General features: G+C 43.6%; 1 protein-coding gene across 2 annotated transcripts in view; it reads right to left on the reverse strand.

Annotated features, from left to right (window-relative positions):
* Nucleotides 1–7,807: 7,807 nt before the first annotated feature.
* dnai3 (dynein axonemal intermediate chain 3) overlaps nucleotides 7,808–19,390 on the reverse strand; it is a 29,398-nt gene continuing 17,815 nt past the window's right edge. For both annotated transcript variants that reach the window (XM_080769461.1, XM_080769460.1), the window contains 10 exons: nucleotides 19,153–19,226; nucleotides 18,215–18,365; nucleotides 17,920–18,016; nucleotides 14,557–14,681; nucleotides 14,234–14,297; nucleotides 13,325–13,455; nucleotides 12,244–12,448; nucleotides 11,726–11,817; nucleotides 10,783–10,905; nucleotides 7,808–8,063 (listed from right to left, as the gene is read on the reverse strand). In XM_080769461.1, the coding sequence (XP_080625587.1) occupies nucleotides 7,848–8,063; nucleotides 10,783–10,905; nucleotides 11,726–11,817; nucleotides 12,244–12,448; nucleotides 13,325–13,455; nucleotides 14,234–14,297; nucleotides 14,557–14,681; nucleotides 17,920–18,016; nucleotides 18,215–18,365; nucleotides 19,153–19,226 (1,278 nt within the window). In that variant the 3' untranslated portion in view covers nucleotides 7,808–7,847. The remainder of the gene's footprint in view (nucleotides 8,064–10,782; nucleotides 10,906–11,725; nucleotides 11,818–12,243; nucleotides 12,449–13,324; nucleotides 13,456–14,233; nucleotides 14,298–14,556; nucleotides 14,682–17,919; nucleotides 18,017–18,214; nucleotides 18,366–19,152; nucleotides 19,227–19,390) is intronic.

Consider the following 19,390-nt stretch of genomic DNA (forward strand, 5'->3'; position numbering starts at 1 on the left):
TGGAACCACATTCTTATGGAGGGGGGTGTGACGGCCCTGCCCCCTCTGCCTCTGCACAGCAGGATATCTGGCAGCCTGAGTGATTAGGGCAGAGTAGAGCAGGCCGTCAGGCCAACTGTGTACACCTGAGTGGGGTGTGGTCTGGGAGAGTATATAAGGGCCTCTCCTTCCATGCTCTCAAGCCAGCTATCTTACCTTCCTTTCAAGCAGTTGCACACCTTTTTTGGTATTCCCCTTTATTACCTTTAATCTAACTATAAATGCACCAAGTCTCTCTTCTCTCTGTGTGTGTATGTGTATGTGTGTGTCTGTGTGCGTGCGTGTGTGTACGTCTGTAATGCACGTAACTCAAGAACCGTTCGCCACCGACTTCTAATTCAACACACGCTTTCCACCCCACTACAGGGGGTGCAGTGCCTGGTGTCGAGTCGGTCGAACTCACGGTTGTCCAGACTAAAAAGGCTCCTGCCCAGTGTCCATAATACGGAGCTGGCCTGTTCTGACATTCTGACGTCTGCATAGAATATCTGGTTGGGGCATGCATTTCCAACTTTCATCATTCCAAGTACCCGCGTGACCGACTCAACACTGGGCACAGGTCCTCTGCGATGCACATGCCGAGTTTGAAGTCAATCGGTCAGACAATTCTCAAGATGCATTCAAGTATAGGTACACAGATATTTTATAGTAAGCTGTTATATTGAGTAGAAAATATTGTGTATATAATCAGATATTTAATGTTATACGTTGTATGACAGATTATTTATTGAAGATGCAAATTGCACCAAATGCATTTGGGGGGTGCCCAAGAATCCAAACTGTTCAGAGCTTTCAAATTAGAAAATGAAGGGAGTCAAGAGGGAACATTCCAAAGCAGTGCCCCAGCCACCTGATCTCTTATGAGGTCAGGGGTCAACTAATGAAATCTACCACCAACCTCTCGAGGGTTTTAAAGACAGACACAGCTTTACTATACATGGTGAAAACGCATATTGCATGACCCCAAACTTACTTCATTTTTGCAGGATAAGTGGTTTCAGAGAGAATAGGCCTAATGGTGCCTATTCATCACATACACTGTAGATTTCAGTACATATTCTGAAAACTTGTAAACTCGTCTGTTGTACTTCACCTTCTTCAAAATAAATTGCATGTTGATCTATCACTTTCTCTCTCTCTCCCTCAGTGGCTCAAATTCACTCAAATTTGTCTCCACCAGGCCGAAGGCATGGGGAGAGAGTATGTTTTGCACTCCGTCTATGTGTGTGTGTGTGTGTGTGTGTGTGTGAGTGAGTCTGTGTGTGTGTGTGTGTGTGTGTGTGTGTGTGTGTGTGTGTATGTGTGTGTGTGTGTGTCCGTCTGTTACCAGCTAATCTCCGGCTAATCTCCGGCATCGTTAACCCAGTCGGTGCCAAACTTTTAACATTGGCTTTCAAAGTTTACAGGATTGGCCCGTTTTGAACAAAAAGCCTCAAATCATGAATGCGGCGTTCAATTTACATGAAATCTTTCACTGACTTTCCTACTAGGCTGTAGAGTGTAGAATATATCCAACCCTTTTCACATTGGCTAGTTATATCGCCACCAACAGGTGGATTTCTGCAAAACACATTTTTGGAACAAAATGCCTCAAATCATCCAATTGCCACCCAAGGTAAGAATAAATGGCTCCCTTTTCACATTGACCTATTATAGCGCCACCAGGAGGCCACAACCTGACCTGCCCTGGTGGAGACCTGTGCCCCGAGGGGCACTTTATCTAGTTTGCCTTTGTGTCATATGGGCTGTTTCACGACATAGCCCGGAGCGAGCAGTCACAACATGTGGCCTCAGATGTTGGTCGGAGGAGGTGTGTTTGACTGTGCTGTTGTGTGTTTGCCCCCAGCAGTTGGGGTGAGCTAAGATGAACATGTGTGAAATGTGCGAGTACCCGTGCAAAGGAAGATTTAGAAGACCCCACCCCATAACCCCCTCCTCCACAGCAGGAGAAGCTAGGAGGCCAGGCCTGAACAATGCCCAGGCAATGGCTTAATTCAGCTGGCCAGATTTATAGCCCCTTCTGTCCAGCACCTGCTTGCATTGTCTCCCAGGATTTGGGGTGAAAACCTTCAAGAATTGGTGATAAAAATTGGAATGTAGCCCCCTCCTACACACACACTCACGCACACATGCACACACACACACACACACACACACACACACACACACACACACACACACACACACACACACACACACACACACACACACACACACACACACCTCTTCTCTTCTCTTTTATGTTTGGGAAATCTCGTGGGTTTAGAGATGAAGAAATCAACTGCGGAAGGTCTGACACTATGAATACCCTCCTCACTAGCAGGGTCAGTGGGTTTATGGCCGTGCTACTGTTGTGTGCTGCCTGCCTTGCACACTGATTGTCAACCAAAAAACAGTCGTACGACAAAGTCGTATAAATTAGGCTTAATCCAGCCAGGGAGCACCTGGAACAGTGAGGGTGAATCCCTCGCATATTACGGTATATGTCTGTTGCCTTGCAGAAGGGAAAGAGCACATTCCTCCATTCCTGAGTTTGGTCTGGGAGAAAGAGTGGGGCGCCAGAGAGGAGAGGGGCCCGCAAACAAAACTTCCCAGAGAGGTCTGAGGAGAGGAGCGGAGAGGAGAGAGGCCCCTTTTGTCACCATGGCCTTGTTGGTGCCTCAGGGGCCATATGGACGCCTGGCCTGGTTTGCGCTCTCATAGGCAAAGCCCTTTCCTTTCCCTCTCCTCCTCACACCACTCTGTGACAGGTCTGTCCTCGTCAATGAGTTATGGAGGGAGTGAAGTCAGCCATGTGCCGTTTAATCTGTTAGACACTGGCGTATCACACTTCCGTTCAGGAGGGCCCCCCATCCTCTGTTTTCTTTCTCTAACGTTGTCCCTGCTCTCTCTCTCTCTCTCTCTCTCTCTCATTGTGCACCCAGTTTCCACTGTTCTCTCATTCAGCTCTTCTCTTTGTGCCTTATATTTTACTCCAACCTGATCCTCTGCCTTTCTCACTCACCAGTGCTGCTCACACAAGCACACTTATTATGCTCTTCCTCCTTGCGGCTTTTCAAGATGGAGTGCCGTGATTTCACCCCCCCCCCCCCCAGTAACTAGGAGGCGATGTTTTTCAAAAAAAGTGTACAGAAAGTGTTAAAATGATTTTTTTAATGTGGCCACACCAACCAGTTCATAAAGTATACCTGGTTTTCACCTTAGCACCACCCAACTGAACCTCGCCCACAGCTGTTTTTGTATGATAATGGGGGAGGGGTTAGTTAGGGTTATGATGTCACAAAATGTGGTGTATTTGATACATACAAAAGAGGAAAATCACGGTACTCTATCTTAAAAAAGTGTTGCAAAATACAGTTTCCTCCCCATCACCCTTCACAATCATCTCCCTTCACCATTCACATCTCTCCAGTACCAATACTACGGAATTGAAAATGTACTTGAGTAAAAGTACAAAAGTATCGTCTTCAAAAGACTTACTTAAAGTACTCATTGTTCAAACGAAATGTATAGGGTTGAAGTGGTTAATGTATGTTTTGTAATCAAAATTAAAATCGCCAAAGTAGCTAAACTAAAGTTTTAAAATAATTGTAATGGAGTAAAAGTACAAATTTTGGCTCTGAGCTGCAGTGTAGTAGAAGTAAAAGTACTGGAAATTGGAAATACTCAAGTAAAGTACAAATACCTCAAAATTGTACTTAAGTACAGTACTAAGTAAAAGTACTTAATTACTTTCCACCACTGCATCTCTCTGGATTCTCCTCGCCCCCTTCAGCTGCCCTTGGCCTCAGATGGATCGCTGTGAGTTTTCCTTATTCTATTCCCATGAAGGAGCATCATGGCTAATGGGGGTGTTCCATTGGAAAATGGCTTAGGAAGGGACACTTTCTGGCCCATAGTCATCTCTGTGTGTTGGTTAGTACAGCTAAGATGGCTGACATACAATATTAATGAGGCTGTCAAGGAAGTGAGTACCGCTTCAGGTGTGGGTACTCGTTTGACACAGCTGCCAGTGGAGTGCTGAGTCAAAGTATTATTTTTGACAATGTAACCCATCAGTTTTCTTAAGTTTCAGGGGCTACTGCATTGGTTATTTTGATTACAAAGTGAAGTGAAGTACAGACTAGTATTGTAACAGAGAGGTCACTTCTCTTTATTTATTGATTAATTGCATAAGCACATGAGCACAAGTTGGGCTGTTGTGTAATTGGGCTGGACCAAGTCAGAATGGCAGAGGGGGGTTTGCTAAGCATATTGTAGTAGTGCATTGTTGTAGTAGAATCATTACTGGTGTAGTTCAGCTCAATGTGTGGCGTGGCATTCTCTAAAATGTAATAATTGATGTAATATGTATGTGTATATTAATCTACACCTTGACATGGTTGAGTCCAAAGTCAAAACTAATTGCTTCAGGTGAGTATAAAAGGCTGCCAGCAACAAACATATTCAGTTGGTGTAATTTCCTTTGGTGAATCAAGCACTTTTTAGTTGCACTTTACAAGCGCCTCAGTACTGCTTCCAGATGCAAAAATGGCCCATCTAACAAGTACATATTAACTAAAGATCCTGATGACCACCAGCCAAGCAACACTGCTGCCCATTATGTGGAGCGTAGTGCTATGCTGTAGGCCAGTGGTTCCCAAACCTTTTCATGTCAAGGACCCCCAAATTGACACCAATTTCCCCCGCGGACCCCCATTTGAAAAGATATGCCAGGGACCCCCATAAGAGAAGATTTGTATGGCTCTAGCAGTGATTCTCAACCTGTTTAATTTCAAGGGCGCCCAGTTTGACATGCATTAGTCTATGAACCCCCATTGAATGGCATTTTTATCTCTGGGACCCTCAATTTATATTGTAAAATCAATGTTAATTTAAATGAGTGTACAAATGTGTACACTGAGTTACAGACCCATAAAGGTCCATTTGGTTCCTAATTATCATTTAGCTGGGGACCCCCTGGAACTCTCTCAAGGACCTCTAGGGATCCCCGGACCCCATTTTGGGAACCACTACTGTAGGCTACACTATTTACTCCTTGCAGTGTTTCTGAAGACTGAAAAACAATGTACCTTAAAATTGACTTTTTCGCTCCACTGATTTGGGGGGGATAATTTACGATGTGCCAGTCGTGTAGAGCAGTGATACTCAACCTCAGGCCCGCGGGCCACATCAGGCCCGCGGGACCATTATGACTGGCCCACCAATGAAAATCTAAAAAAAAGAAGAAAAAAAAATCTGGAAAATGAAATAAAAATAAATAAATCTGAATGAAGTTATCTTTAATTACATTATTATAAGTAATACTATTAGAGTTGTACTATTACTCGAACGAAAATAAAAGCTTGGGGGGGGGGGGGGGGGGAGATGCAATGCAAATGAAAGACATATACTGTGTATCCCTATTCCCTGACATAATTTTATAGCTAAACGGACAGAATTCTATTTTATTTTAATGATGAAACCCAGCTGCCATTAATAGTTGGAAATGGAAATGGAAATTGCGGAAATTGCGGAAATTGCGGAAATGGTGGAAATGGTGGAAATGGAAATTGCGGAAATGGTAATTGCGGAAATTGCTCTTCACTATAGCTATCTATTTTCAGGTAGATTGTTTTATTTTACTCAGTCAGCCATATCACTACTCATTTTTTTTCATGAAAAAGGTCATAGCTGGGTAATCTATTTTCAGGCAAATTGTGTTTATTGTATTTTATTTTACTTAGCCATAACAATTTATTTTCTGTTAACCAACTTGCTGGCTGGCAGGCAGGCAGACAGCTACTCATAGACAGGCAGACAGACAGACAGCTACTCATGGAGAATTGGACAGGCAGGCAGTCAGACAGCTACTCATAGACAGGCAGACAGACAGCTACTCATGGAGAATTGGACAGGCAGGCAGACAGCTACTCATGGACAATTGGACAGGCAGGAAGGCAGACAGCTACTCATAGACAGACAGACAGACAGCTACTCATGGACAATTGGACAGGCAGGAAGGCAGACAGCTACTCATAGACAGACAGACAGCTACTCATAGACAATTGGGCAGGCAGGCAGACAGCTACTCATGGACAATTGGACAGGCAGGAAGGCAGACAGCTACTCATAGACAGGCAGACAGACAGCTACTCATGGACAATTAGGCAGGCAGGCAGACAGCTACTCATAGACAGGCAGACAGACAGCTACTCATGGACAATTAGGCAGGCAGACAGCTACTCAGACAGGCAGACAGACAGCTACTCATGGACAATTGGACAGGCAGGCAGGCAGACAGACAGCTACTCATAGACAGGCAGGCAGACAGCTACTCATAGACAGGCAGACAGTAAGACAGCTTCATTGACAGACAGACAAATAACTACTCATGGACAGACAGACAGACAGGCAGGCAGGCAGGCAAAGAGCTACTCATGTTATGTTATTATGTTATTATAACAGCTACTCATGTTATGTGCAATAATTTGTGCAGTTATGGAAACAGCTCTTTGTGTTTATGCAAGAAAATGTAACACATTTATTTATTTATTTTTTGTACATTTTGCGAAAATAAAGCAATTGAAAGAGAGAAGTTATCAAGTATCATTAATGTCGTAATTTTATCTACTGGCCCCTGGCCCCTTGCCATTTTTGTAATGTGGCCCACAGGTAAATCTATTTGAGTATCCCTGGTGTAGAGTGCCCTCCCTGTGCTATAGCACTGCGATGTTTCACAGAGTGCAGCAACAGCATGAATCAATGGTGTTTAATCAATAGCAGGCGAACACGAGCCAATTAATATTTCATATGACAGCCGAGCCGTGAAACTAAAGCACTGTGAATAGATTTCCTGCCAAGTTCAGATCCTTGAGATATTCCAGAGTGTATGTTATCAGCCTGACTCCAGGGGAACAATGGTGAACAGGGGACGAATGGATGGCATTACGCGGTAATCAGATCTCATATGGGGACGTGAAAAGTCACTCGCTGATGCGAGTATATCTTACTAATATGTTAATGTCATTTGGCAAAACCTTTTTTTTTGCAGAAAAACAAAACAAAAATCACACTCATGTGAAGTGAGGGGCACCACTTTAAACGTACATCGTACTCTGTTTTGTTCTCTAAACAAACATTTGAAAATACATAGACTTGGCTGCCACATGAGGTCACGTGGGGTGATGTTTTTTTAGGTCATTCCACACGGAATTTTACGAAAGCCAGATGTTGGAGGGGCTAGCACCCCTCAAAAACATATGATACGTAGCTTGCAGAGTTAGTTCAGGCAGGCATACTCGGCTCCATGCTGTGCTCAAGGGTACATGCTTATACTCAAGGGGTTAATATGCTGCATTACCATGTGGGTGTATTCAGTGTTTGCAAGACCCACATGTAATTCGCTGATGTGGCAGTCAGCTGACCAATTGTGTGGGGTATTTAAGCTCCCCTAGACTGCATGCTCTTACTGCCTTCCGTCAAGGACTGTCTAAAGAGGACGAGACGCGAAGACCGTACGGGCGACACCATGTTGCTCCATGGAAGGAAAGAAACATGCGCAGTTGAGACCAGGAAGTTGTACATGCACACATTTTGTGCATGTACAACTTCCTGGTACAGTGTACTGTACTGGCACACCCGAAATCACCATATATACAGTTAATATGTCCGTGTGTGTTTTTTGTGTGTGTTAGGTTGCGCACAGGTGGTGAAAAACAACCATGCTGTTTTTGTGCTCAGACGCACCCACCCACCCAGCCACCCACCCACACGCATAGCTCCTTAAGGGAGTGGTTGCACCACTCAAAAATCAGGCTTAAAGGTATTCACAATGTCCGGTTGTGTGTGTACGTGTGCATGTGTGCATGTTTGTGTGACGAAGACTGCAAGAAGAACAGGGAGAGGTCAGATGTGCTATTCAGTGTGTCTGACGGCAGAGCCATATCCCTGAGAATGGCCTCCTCCAGACTGCAGTAGTCGTCATACTCCTTGGAGATCTCTAGTTCCATCTGTTCCAATGACTTCTCCGGCACAATGGCCTCCTGCACAGAAAAGGCAAGAGTGAAGCTGGATCAATTATTACTTATCTTCAGTGGTGGAAAAAGTAGGTCTACTCACAATTTGTATTTAATTAAGAGTATCAATATTGCAATGTAGAAATCTGTTTCAATTAAAAGTCTGGTATTGGTATACTGTATACTGTACAGTATATGTCAACATAACAAAAGCTTGTACAATAGATGAACTGTATGGCAAAGTGTATAGGGCTTACTTTAAGTGGTTAACTGCACATGAAATGTTAACTATTATAGAATTAGAATATATATACTGGAAAGCCAATCGCATAATGGCTACTTTATACAGTACTCTGTCGGAACCAAAAAGAGATTTTCAAATACATTTTAGTTTAAATGTATATTTCAAATTAGTCATCATAAGATTATGAGGGTAACAATGTTAGTTTGTTTTCTCAAGCGATCACATTATCACAGCTGGAAAGCACAACTAAAATAAATTCACAGAGGAAAACAAATGCACACTCAAGAATTTTTATCAATTCTCGAGATTCAGTGCATTCAACTCTGGAATGTAGTGTTTGTTTGACATTCCTGTGGTGTCTTGACATAAAGTATTTGACCTCGTAGTAGTTAATTAGTGTGTTCACAACTTCAGCTGAAATTTGCCAAGCTATAGTTGGGACTTGGGAACAAGAATGAATGATTGCTGTTTTGCTTGAAAATATGTGACTTTACTATACTCATGTTCAATCATATTGTCAAGCTCTGCGAGATAAGTAACTCTCGTGCTTTTATTTCAGAAGACCACGAGAAAATTAAAGAAACAGCAAATGTGGGAACAAAAATAGAACCTGTGTTATTTCACATGACTGACATGACTGATCATTATTCATAATCAAGCTTGATTTATACTACAACTTTGTCACTTGCGGAAATAGCAAGAAAAACGTTTTTTTGTGCCAAAACAAAGTCTGGCTAAAAACACACAACAGTGAACACATCGAATTACCAAAAAAATATATACCCAACTAACAATACTTTACCCAACTAACAATACTTTACTCAAATGAGTAGACAGATATACAAAGAGGACATACATTTCCTACCAAAATGACGGTCCAAAACAATAGCAGCATTATAATTTATGCTGAAAGTCATCCCAGACTTTCAAGGTCTGAATACTCCAATGGAGAATGGAGATGTAGCCTCAGTTGGTTTAATAAGGGAAAAACAACATTCAGATAAACTATCAGGCATCGGCTGTCAATAACCACGCTCTCCATAGTACTGAGATCAAATAACCATCTGAATGAATTAGTTATGAGAGAGAGAGAGAGAGAGAGAGAGAGAGAGAGAGAGAGAGGGTGGGGGGGGGGGGGGGGGGTGGTCTTTTCTTTGCTTTTAAAGTTTCAACTTTGCAGAATAGGCCTCAGAGCTTTTGACTGGGTCGATAGAAGCCATTATTCCAAAGAGAGGAGAGGAGTCATGCATGCAAAGGTTGTCAAAGTGAAACACAAAAGCTGATTGCAAATTTATACTGGTTAATGCAGAGATTTGTTTACAGCTGCCGAGGGAAATCAGACTGGGCTGGCATCACCGCAATAAGCCTGAGGACTAGTATGAGTCATATTGACATCAAATATTCCAATATGGGTTTTTTTAACCACACAATGTAATATCAACGATGTTGTAACAACATTTTTGGATGACTATTGCTATTGGTTCTATCAAGACATTTACTCAATAATATTCCGAGAAAAGATCATTAGTAATGTGGATATGACCAAACAGGTAGAGGGGATTTGTTGTTCATTTCACTCAGCTAGAAGTTAATGAATAAATTCAGTAGATTATTATTATTATTAATAATAATAATAATAATTATTATTATTATTGCGCCCTAAAGGGCGCTTTGGCATGGGGGGTCAGATCAACATGGAATGAATTCTGTACTGGCCATATAAGGAGCATGTTAAGTGTACAGGGTTTGATGAGGTCAGATCAACACATGGAATGTGTCTGCTCCATATATGGAGATCTAAAGGTGGCAGTGTGGGCAGTGTCTTGAGTGTAAAGGTCTCTGTTTCTTTCGCCCTGTGTGGTGTACATCTGTTTGCATTATGTTATTTTTTAAAGATGGAGTGCCACTATTTTTGTATTTTTCCAGTTTTTCATGTGTCTATGAGGTGACCGTACTTCATTAGACATCCTGGAGTCGTTTTTTATGTGCAATGGTGTATTAACTTTGTATTTAAGGTTTCTTCCTGGAAGCTGAACCCTATCAGCCCGTCCCCTAACCCCTCCCCCTTTATCATACAACTACAGCTGTGGGTGCGGCTTCAGTTCAGGTGGATCACCACCTATCACCACCCACCAGGCAAACCAGGCAAACTTAATGAACTGGTGGGCGTGTCCACATAAAAGCATGATTTTAACAAATACTGTACACCTTCCCTGCGTTTCTTCACTGGTCCGATCCAGAAGAGCGCAATTTGCCGGCCACTGCTACAGAGCTGACAATGAGGTTATATCTTCCCTTCTTCTCTGGAGTCCTGCCTCAGGGCGGACCAGAGGTAGAAAGCTGTCGTTCCCTGATGTCTTGGGGACTTGAATAACAAGAGTCTCCACGGTGGTGGGCAGGAAATGTTGTCCCCTGCTCCTCCACCCGAGCACCCAGAAAAGACAACACTTAAGTTATATCACAAATAATATATATACCATATGGATAAAATCCATTTCTCACCTTCTTCTTTCGGATTTCCTCAACCTCCATGTGCCTCTTCTCCTGGGCCTGCATCGTCTTCCTCGTACTGAAATACAGCAGCCTGTCCACGTCCTTCTCAAAGTACTTACTCATACTCAGCTTCTGCAATGCAGAGAGAGGGAACATTAGTAGAGCAAGGTCTGCATGTACTGTATAAGTAAATGAGATCAGGACAACGCTGATACTGCATTCACATTATTACTGGCAACAAAAGCTAATAACAGAGTGGCCGGCGGCTACATTGCTGCTGCTGAAGTGTGAAAATGACTTGTAGCCTGTTCATTTGTCACCGCTGTGAGTGAACGGAGTATGACGGAGTATAAATAATTAAATGATGCTCAAATCTATTTTAATTACATCGTCCTGCAGTGGTTGATGAGTGGCTGAATGCTGATACCATTTCACAGCTCTCGATTTGTTCATAACGAATGTATATCTGAAAAATCACACCCGTGTGAAGTGAGTGATGCAACCCAGTGTGGAGTTCCAGACCCACAGGAATACGCCCAGGGGGGGCGGCCCGGTTCCGGAGAGCCGCCACGGGTCTGAAATGGTTGAGAAATGACAGTTACCTTGTGGGGGTCCCCAGGGGGTCCCTCTACTGTACTGTACTGTCACTGTACTGTACTGTCAAACCCAAAATCATCATCAGTTAATTATGTGTGTGTGTTAGACTGCGCAACAGTGACACTTGGTGGTGAAAACCAACCAAACGCTATTTTTGTGCTCGGACGGACCAAGCCAGCCAGGGACAGACCCAGGCAGCCAGCCAGGGACACACATAGCTGTCTATAGGCGTGGTTGCACCACTCAAACTTTCCCCTACAGTATTATCCTATACTCTTTATTGTCAGAGTTTAAGAAATCCTGATCTGTTACGGGTGTCTTTTAAGTGAAACAGGGGGGGATTGGAATGTCTAACCTCATTACTGGAGGGTCTGCGGAGGGTCCACGGGATCTCAAGTATGTGGAGCGTTCCAAGTTCATCGGACGCTGCCAGGAGGTGCTGCTTGGCTGTGTTAGACAAGCACAAGCACGCATGCGCAGGCACACACACAGGCACACGCACGCACGCACACACACACACACACACACACACACACACACACACACACACACACACACACACACACACACACACACACACACACACACACACACACACACTTCTATTACTATACTGGTGAGGGTATCGACATTTTAGGATGGTGATCCTAATTTATGAATGCCACTTTAGATGTTGCAGCTCACAGCGCATACCGCTGTGACGCATTGTGAGATTGTAGATCTGCTATTTTCGGTGCACAACACAGGCATGCAATTAGATATAAATCAGACACACATACACACACTCGCACACGCACACACACAGCAGCAGAATGATTTTCGTAGCGGCAAGAAGTGACGTTCAGAGGCACCAAGGACACAGGGAGGACTCACAGGAGACTATGCAGGGTTTGATGCAGGTGATCTTGACCGGGGAGACGTTCTGGACCTGCGACGGCTCGTGGGACTTCTCCAGCAGGTCCCACACCTGGACGTTGCCGTCCTCTGTTCCGATGAAGAAGACGGCTGGTCGTGACTGGGACCAGTAACCCACCGTGCACATCTCCTGGGAGCACGACGACCGCATGACTGGGCCCACCTGCAGGGCGGAGGGACGCTTAGAAAATGTCATAACAATTTACCATTTAGGCATTTAGCAGACGCTCTTACAGTAAGGACAAAAACATGGTAATACATCAAATACATAAAAATAGTCATCAAGAAGCATAAGCAAGCTAAGAACCTAACATCCGTCTAACAGTAGAAAAGAACAAGGAAGTACAAGGAACCTATGAGTATACACCATAGAGTGCTATGTCTACATCTATCTAAATTACACCAATTTTGCCTTTGCATACGTCTGTCTGTAAGGTCGCTGAGGCTAGAGCAAGTGCCACGGCAAGTGCTACGGGCTAATATGGAGTCCGAAGAGGTGAGTTTTCAGACTACGGCAGAAGATTAGGACTTTGGGAGTGAGTCTGCAGTTCTGATTGCAATGGGAAGTTCATTCCATAGTTTTGGAGCCAGAGGGGAGAAGAGTTTGGGACCTTTGAAGGCAACAAAAATGCATTTTTGTTAGACTAAAATAAAGTAAGTCTCGGAGCTCTACAAACTGGTGTGAGGATGTTCTTCCTCTTCCTTAGTGAAGGTTCTGCCAGCCTCCCTGTGTTGGCTGATCTGAGTGATCTGATCTGAGTGAGCAGGGGGAGGGTTGTAGGGTCAGCCTTATCAAATGGGTTCAAGCCTTATGTGCTATCCATTTAATCTTCTATGCCTCCATGGCTCAAATTACCCCAATGGCACGGAAACAATTTAATTTAAATTTAACCTTGGAGGTCAAAAGGGGGTGATATTTTAGAGTCGCGGCGCTCTAGAAATCTCTTGTTTCTGTGCTTTAGAAGTCGTGCCAGGGTCAGTGGTTCAGATGTACTGAAATGCGATGCTTAACGTTGCGGCGGCCGGTCGCTGTCGTTACCGTGACTCCCTCCTTCCAGATGGCAAATGTCCAGCCGCCAACTGTTAGAACGATGTCTTTGAAGAAGGGCGATCGCCGCACGGTGTTCACTGGCCCGTCATGGACGTTGAAACAGTGAGTAGGCTTGGTACCTAGAGACGAGCGCCGAAACGCAGACAGACAGAAAGAGACTATAAAATATATCCTGTGTAATTCCACACAACCCCAGCACAGACGGCAAATAAATCACACTGGTTATGGACAGTAGTATTCAAGAGGGAATAAATCACAGACAATGGAGACATGGATATACAGAGAGGGAGAGAAAGACATGCTGTGTCTACAGTATGTGGTGATCAATGTTGAATTGTACAATATTTTGATGGATGATATGCCATGTGTACCAGACGCCCTGGCACTCAATGTCATGACGTACTGATGTAATAACTGTATGGCCAAATAAGAAATTCATTTTAAGGAAGCCTGTACAGTACAATGACATTTCCCATGAATGTTTAGATGCTTATTTTTCCCATCATGAATCACTAATCGAGAGCAAAACATGCTGAGAGCAGTTCATTACAAAGAGCAATTTACCTTCTATGTCCAACTAAATGACCTACGCACACTGTGTTATGACAAGAGGCTATTTATAATCACATTCCTTTGGCATTCTAAAGCAACATGAGGATATCAACTTAATGATAGTTAAGGTTGATTGGCTCAATGTCTGTTGGAACTTGGGACAGGATATGATTGGCAAAACAGATGTATAATACATTGTCCTTTTCAAGAGACAAATGTTCTCATGAATACTATTTACCTCAGTAAAATAAATCTTATCTATGCAACCCAAAACTAACTGAATGAAGCCTCAAAAACTATAAACACCACCACTGCCACTAATAAGTGTAGTCCATGCATACTCACTGTGCAGTCTCCCTGTGTCAATGTCTTTCTCCAACTTCCAGTCAGTGTAAACAAGCCCGCCTTCCTGTTAAATATTGAAATGTTAAACATTAGGATGAACACTACAATTAAAAGACTTTTGCAAATGTAGTATGCAATCCCTTTAATTTACTAATAGATATAATGTTGCATTGTGGTTTTATGTTGGGTCAAGTATTACTGTATGCGTTAGATAGCTCAGTCACTTGACACCAGTGTAACTGAATGATATAAACAAGCCAAAACAGTTTAACGACAGCTTAATGTTGCAACACGAGCTGATGCTGATCTTATTGAAGGATCACCTCAGTCCCGACATAGAGCTTGGTATTGATGTCTTCCAGAGGTTTCAGTGTTTTGGCTGAGGGCGCTCTGAGCAGGCCATACTCCGGGGCCACCTCTGACCTCTCTGCATGCAGGTGGGCCCTGTCTGTTAGGGAACAAGTGACGGGAGGCAGGGCATGAGGTCAACATAGTTTAACAAATGTGACTAAATTTGACTGAGGGACTGCCATTGGATTTTTTAGAATTTTCGTTTTTTCATGCCATATGAAAGCAGGGAATCATAGCTTCAAATTGACATATTGGTTGTTCAGTTTGACCCACCAGTTTTGGAGATATGCCTTAGCGTAATGTCTTGTAGAAAACAGCGAGTTGAGAAAACAGACTTGAAAGGTCCACTTCTGTGGAAGCATTTATTTCATATTTACATGGTCTCTAACATTACACCTAGCTACATGTTTAAGCATTTATTTATATGTCGATTTTCTCATTAAAATTAAAAAAAAAGAAAAAAATCTCTCCTCTGGTGAAAAGCTGTAATTTGCGCAATGGCAGTCTCTCAGTCAAATCTGGTCACACATGCTCTTTCAGTGTAGGTATAAATACACAGATTGTATTTATTAGTTAGACTTCACCAGGACACCAATTAGTATAATAAATGGGACACAATAACCACTTATAATTAATTAGATAAAAAAGTGATTCTATATATCCAGTTTATGCAATACTTAATACAACATTTGATATTGTTGGAGAGATGGATGCATATTTTATAGTTGTAAGACTGTGTTGTGACAAAACACAAAACCGATTCTATAGAAATCAGGACTATTTGACCATCACTAGCGAGAACAGAGGGGAGTAAGGGGAGGACCTGAAGGTGGGGTGAGGTGCATAAGAGGGGCAAGAAGAAGAGAAGGTGAAGAGGGCTATGGAGAGACGGGGAGAGCAAGGTAAAGGTGAACGGTGAGGGTCAGCGGTGAGAGAAGTGGCCTTTTCCCTCACAAAAGCCCTACTGTCTGTCAGGGACAGTGCAGGACAATCCGTTCACACCCCCTTATCAGCGGGCTGTTCCCGACCACATCCCACCCGGACTCTGTTAGATTAGCTATCAGAGGTCAGATCAGATTACCCCATGCCACACACTCTATACGGACACTTTCCCCTAGTTAAGATGTGTAAAGATATAATACAGCCAACATAACGGATACAACCCACGTCTTTACAAATGTTTTGCTAAAGGCAGATTTGAAAAATGCAGGGCAGACTTTTCCCCTTAATTGGCCTCTACCCTCTAGGGAGTGTGCATAGAAACTTTTATGCAGATCGGTACAGTTATGGGAAAAGATGCGACTGGCCTCTTATGGAGCGATATCTACATCCTGGGCCCATTTTAAACAGATTACTATCTAGAATATCTGTGCAGTGGTAAGCTGGTCTTCACCCTTGGCCAGATTTTATAGACTGGATGTGACTCTGACTCCCCTGGAACATTCAGTTCTCAGTGTTTGCAGTTCTCACAAGCAAGATATCTCACCGAAACACCCTCCTTGCATGATAAGCGAGGAAGGAAAATGCTTATCTTGAATAACGCACCGGGCCACGGAAGTGCCTTATGTAGCACAAACAAAAAGGGGTGGTACCCTGCTGACGCCTGGTGCAACCTTGATCCAGCCAAAGAATTGTCTGGATCGCGAGTCATTATCGCTCGTAATACACAAATAACCAGTCTTACTTATTTTGTAACCGATCGATATCGTGTCTAAAGAGAAGCAGGGAGGCGGTGTTGTTTACCAATATGCGATATGAGTCAAATGTTTTTAAGAAGCACAGAGGTTTTAATGACAAATGGATTCATTAAAAACAAAAACAAAAAACATTACACCGCTCCAGGATCACTGAAAAATGCAGACGATTTATTGCCTGAGTAAGTAAGCATATTAATTATATAACTGCCAGCCTCCAAAGCTTTGTTTATGGCAGCAGACCCTCAGCCAGACAAAGGCAGGTCTCTTCTTGACCAGCCGAGACACACAGGAACATCTTCTGGCCCTGAGGGGCCTCGAGTAGATATTACAAACAGCTGACAGTCAACAAGGCTAATGCTCCACGACTATGAGGGCCTTGTCTGGTAGGTATTACTTAATAAAGTGCTATGAAACCAAAGGAGAGACGAGAACGGGATAAGAAGGGGCAAGAAGAGAGAAAGTGGACTTCGGGGCTGCTTCACTGATCACGGAGCTCACTGATCCAGAGCAGAATCCAATAGAGGGTATGCTATGCACACACGCTTAGATTACAGACGCACGCGCAAGCATGCACACGCACACGCACACACACACACACACACACACACACACACACACACACACACACACACACACACACACACACACACACACACACACACACGTTGCTGAAAACAGGAAAACAAGTAGAAGTAAATATACAATAGATGAATAGACAATGCAAGTTCAGCCAAACCTGGACACTGCTGTTGTCCTGTTTAACTTTCAATGTGATCTATCCATGCCGATCGTGTTTACGTTTACAACTCAAGGTGCCAGGGGAAGTGTCATCCTCTTTCAGAAAGAGGGGGTCGAGCAGAGGAGGAAAAGCCTTCTTGCTCTCTGCTGCCAAAGCTCGCCAGGGGTACTTTCCTCTGCTTGCGTCGAGGACCGCTGCTTGCGTTGCATTGGGGGTCGTTCCCAGACTGACGGATGATGCAAGGGAGGGCACGCAAGGGGAGGAATTTATCTCCGTTGCTTAGTGCTTTCTGCGTCGATTATGTTCGACTCTGTAAAGCACTTTACCTGCACATCACCATTTGCAGCATACTGTATGAGTATGTGCACACATTATGTGATTGCATGTCGCATGTTTCGACAATGAGTCAGTCAGTCAGTCAGTCAGCCAGCCAGTCAGTCAGTCAGTCAGTCAGTCAGTCAGTCAGTCAGTCAGTCAGTCAGTGTCAGTCAGTCAGTCAGTCAGTCAGTCAGTCAGTCAGTCAGTCAGTCATAGCTGCACAACAAGGCAGCTGACTCTGAAGGCTTGTCTACAAGCGTATGGCCTGGGGCGCTCGCTGGCCAAGTGGTCTAGGCTGAGATTCACGAAAGAAGAACACACTTTTCATTTACACAATGGGCTATACACATGCATGGTTTTCCCACCTTGTTGTGTGGAATGCATGGAATGGCAATACGCATGTTAAATGAAAAGTAAGTGATGCATGTTTTGAGAATGAGAAAGATGGGCAAGGTTAGGAGGTGGGGGGCCAGAGTTGGAAATGTAAAGAATGGAGGAATTCCCACCAGTGTGAATACAAAAAGTAAGAGCAGAGGTGGGAGAAGGAGACAGATATAAACACAAGAAATGTACTCCCTCACCTGCATTGCTACCTGTATGACTGTCACTGCTGTTGTCTTCCAGGCTAAATTTCAAAGGGCTGTATTCCCCACTGTTATCAATCTTTGGCAGAGCAACCTGCCAAATGTGTTGAGAAGAACAATTTTTACTTCTCAAGTAAACAGGCACACACACGCACGCTCACACACAAACACGTTGTGTCAGGTTAATCAACTGATCAGACATACAGACAGACAGACAGACATATTGTACACATGAATGACTGGCTGGCTATACAGTATATATCATACTGTATATCATCACAGTATATCATACCCGAACTAGTGGTTTCCAGATCAGGTCCAGGTGTCTGAATGTCTCAGGGACACCGTGGGGATTCTCCAGGATCTTCTCCTCAACCCTGTGCTTCCTGTCTGTCACTGGGGTGACTCTCTGGGAAGCCCGGATGTCCCAGAACATCACACAACTGTACAGAGGACATGAAATAGAAACACAAGAAATATGACATATAGAAATATTACTGGCCAAACATGAAGACAGATGATAATATTTCAATCAGTATAATTGCTGTGAATTATCTGCATGCTGTCTGACTGGCAGCCTCTGGTGGACACTCCCCATTCCCTGCATCCACAATCACACATGTGTTTGCCATCACACCACTCAACTCATTAGCCAATCACAGTCTAGGTGTGCCACATATAACCAGCAACTCACCCCACACTCCTCACTCAGTCTCCAGCCTTCACACAGGCAACATGCAGCACCTGCAGACCTCAATGAGTCTACCCACTACTCCAGCTATGCGTACATGACCAAAGTAAGCCTTTATGTTCTGTATTGACTTAATGTATTCTATGCTATGTTGATCGCCTACTATGATTGTTCACATATGTATAAATGCCCAGTCTACCTGTTGATAGATATCCATTCTGTTGCCATATTCTGAACTATATTTGATCTACTTTATTGTCATGCTATAGCTAATATGTATTCCATTTATTATATCTTGCTTGTAGAAACCATGGATTAAGGAGATAATAATCTTGACCTTGTTGATAATATACCTTGGTGTCACATACTCTCTCTGACCGGGGATACTTGGGTGGTCAGCTCATAGCCCACAAACCCAACCAGCAGAATATTTATTAATAATGAACAGGCATACTTGTACATCATAATTCAAATCAACCACACATCCCTTGCATTAGTTGTGAGCAGACAGTTCTTCATAATGATCAATGTCTCCTTACCAGTCGGGGGCGCAGGTGACAAGTTGAACACATACATTATTGTTGTTCTCGACCGGTACCCCCATCCTCGTCACCTAGTAAGCCATGGAGAGGGTTAAGGAATCAGCAACATCGTAGAACCTACTATTCCTAGAACCTACTATTCCTAGAACCAACAAGGCTGTTGCGTAGATTTATGTACAGTATGTATTTAAGTATGTACTGCATGTTCCCTGGAGGCACTTTGATGATTGCCTTG

The sequence above is a fragment of the Protomyctophum bolini genome, assembly GCF_963924005.1.
Source record: "Protomyctophum bolini genome assembly, chromosome: 8".
Classification (NCBI taxonomy): domain Eukaryota; kingdom Metazoa; phylum Chordata; class Actinopteri; order Myctophiformes; family Myctophidae; genus Protomyctophum; species Protomyctophum bolini.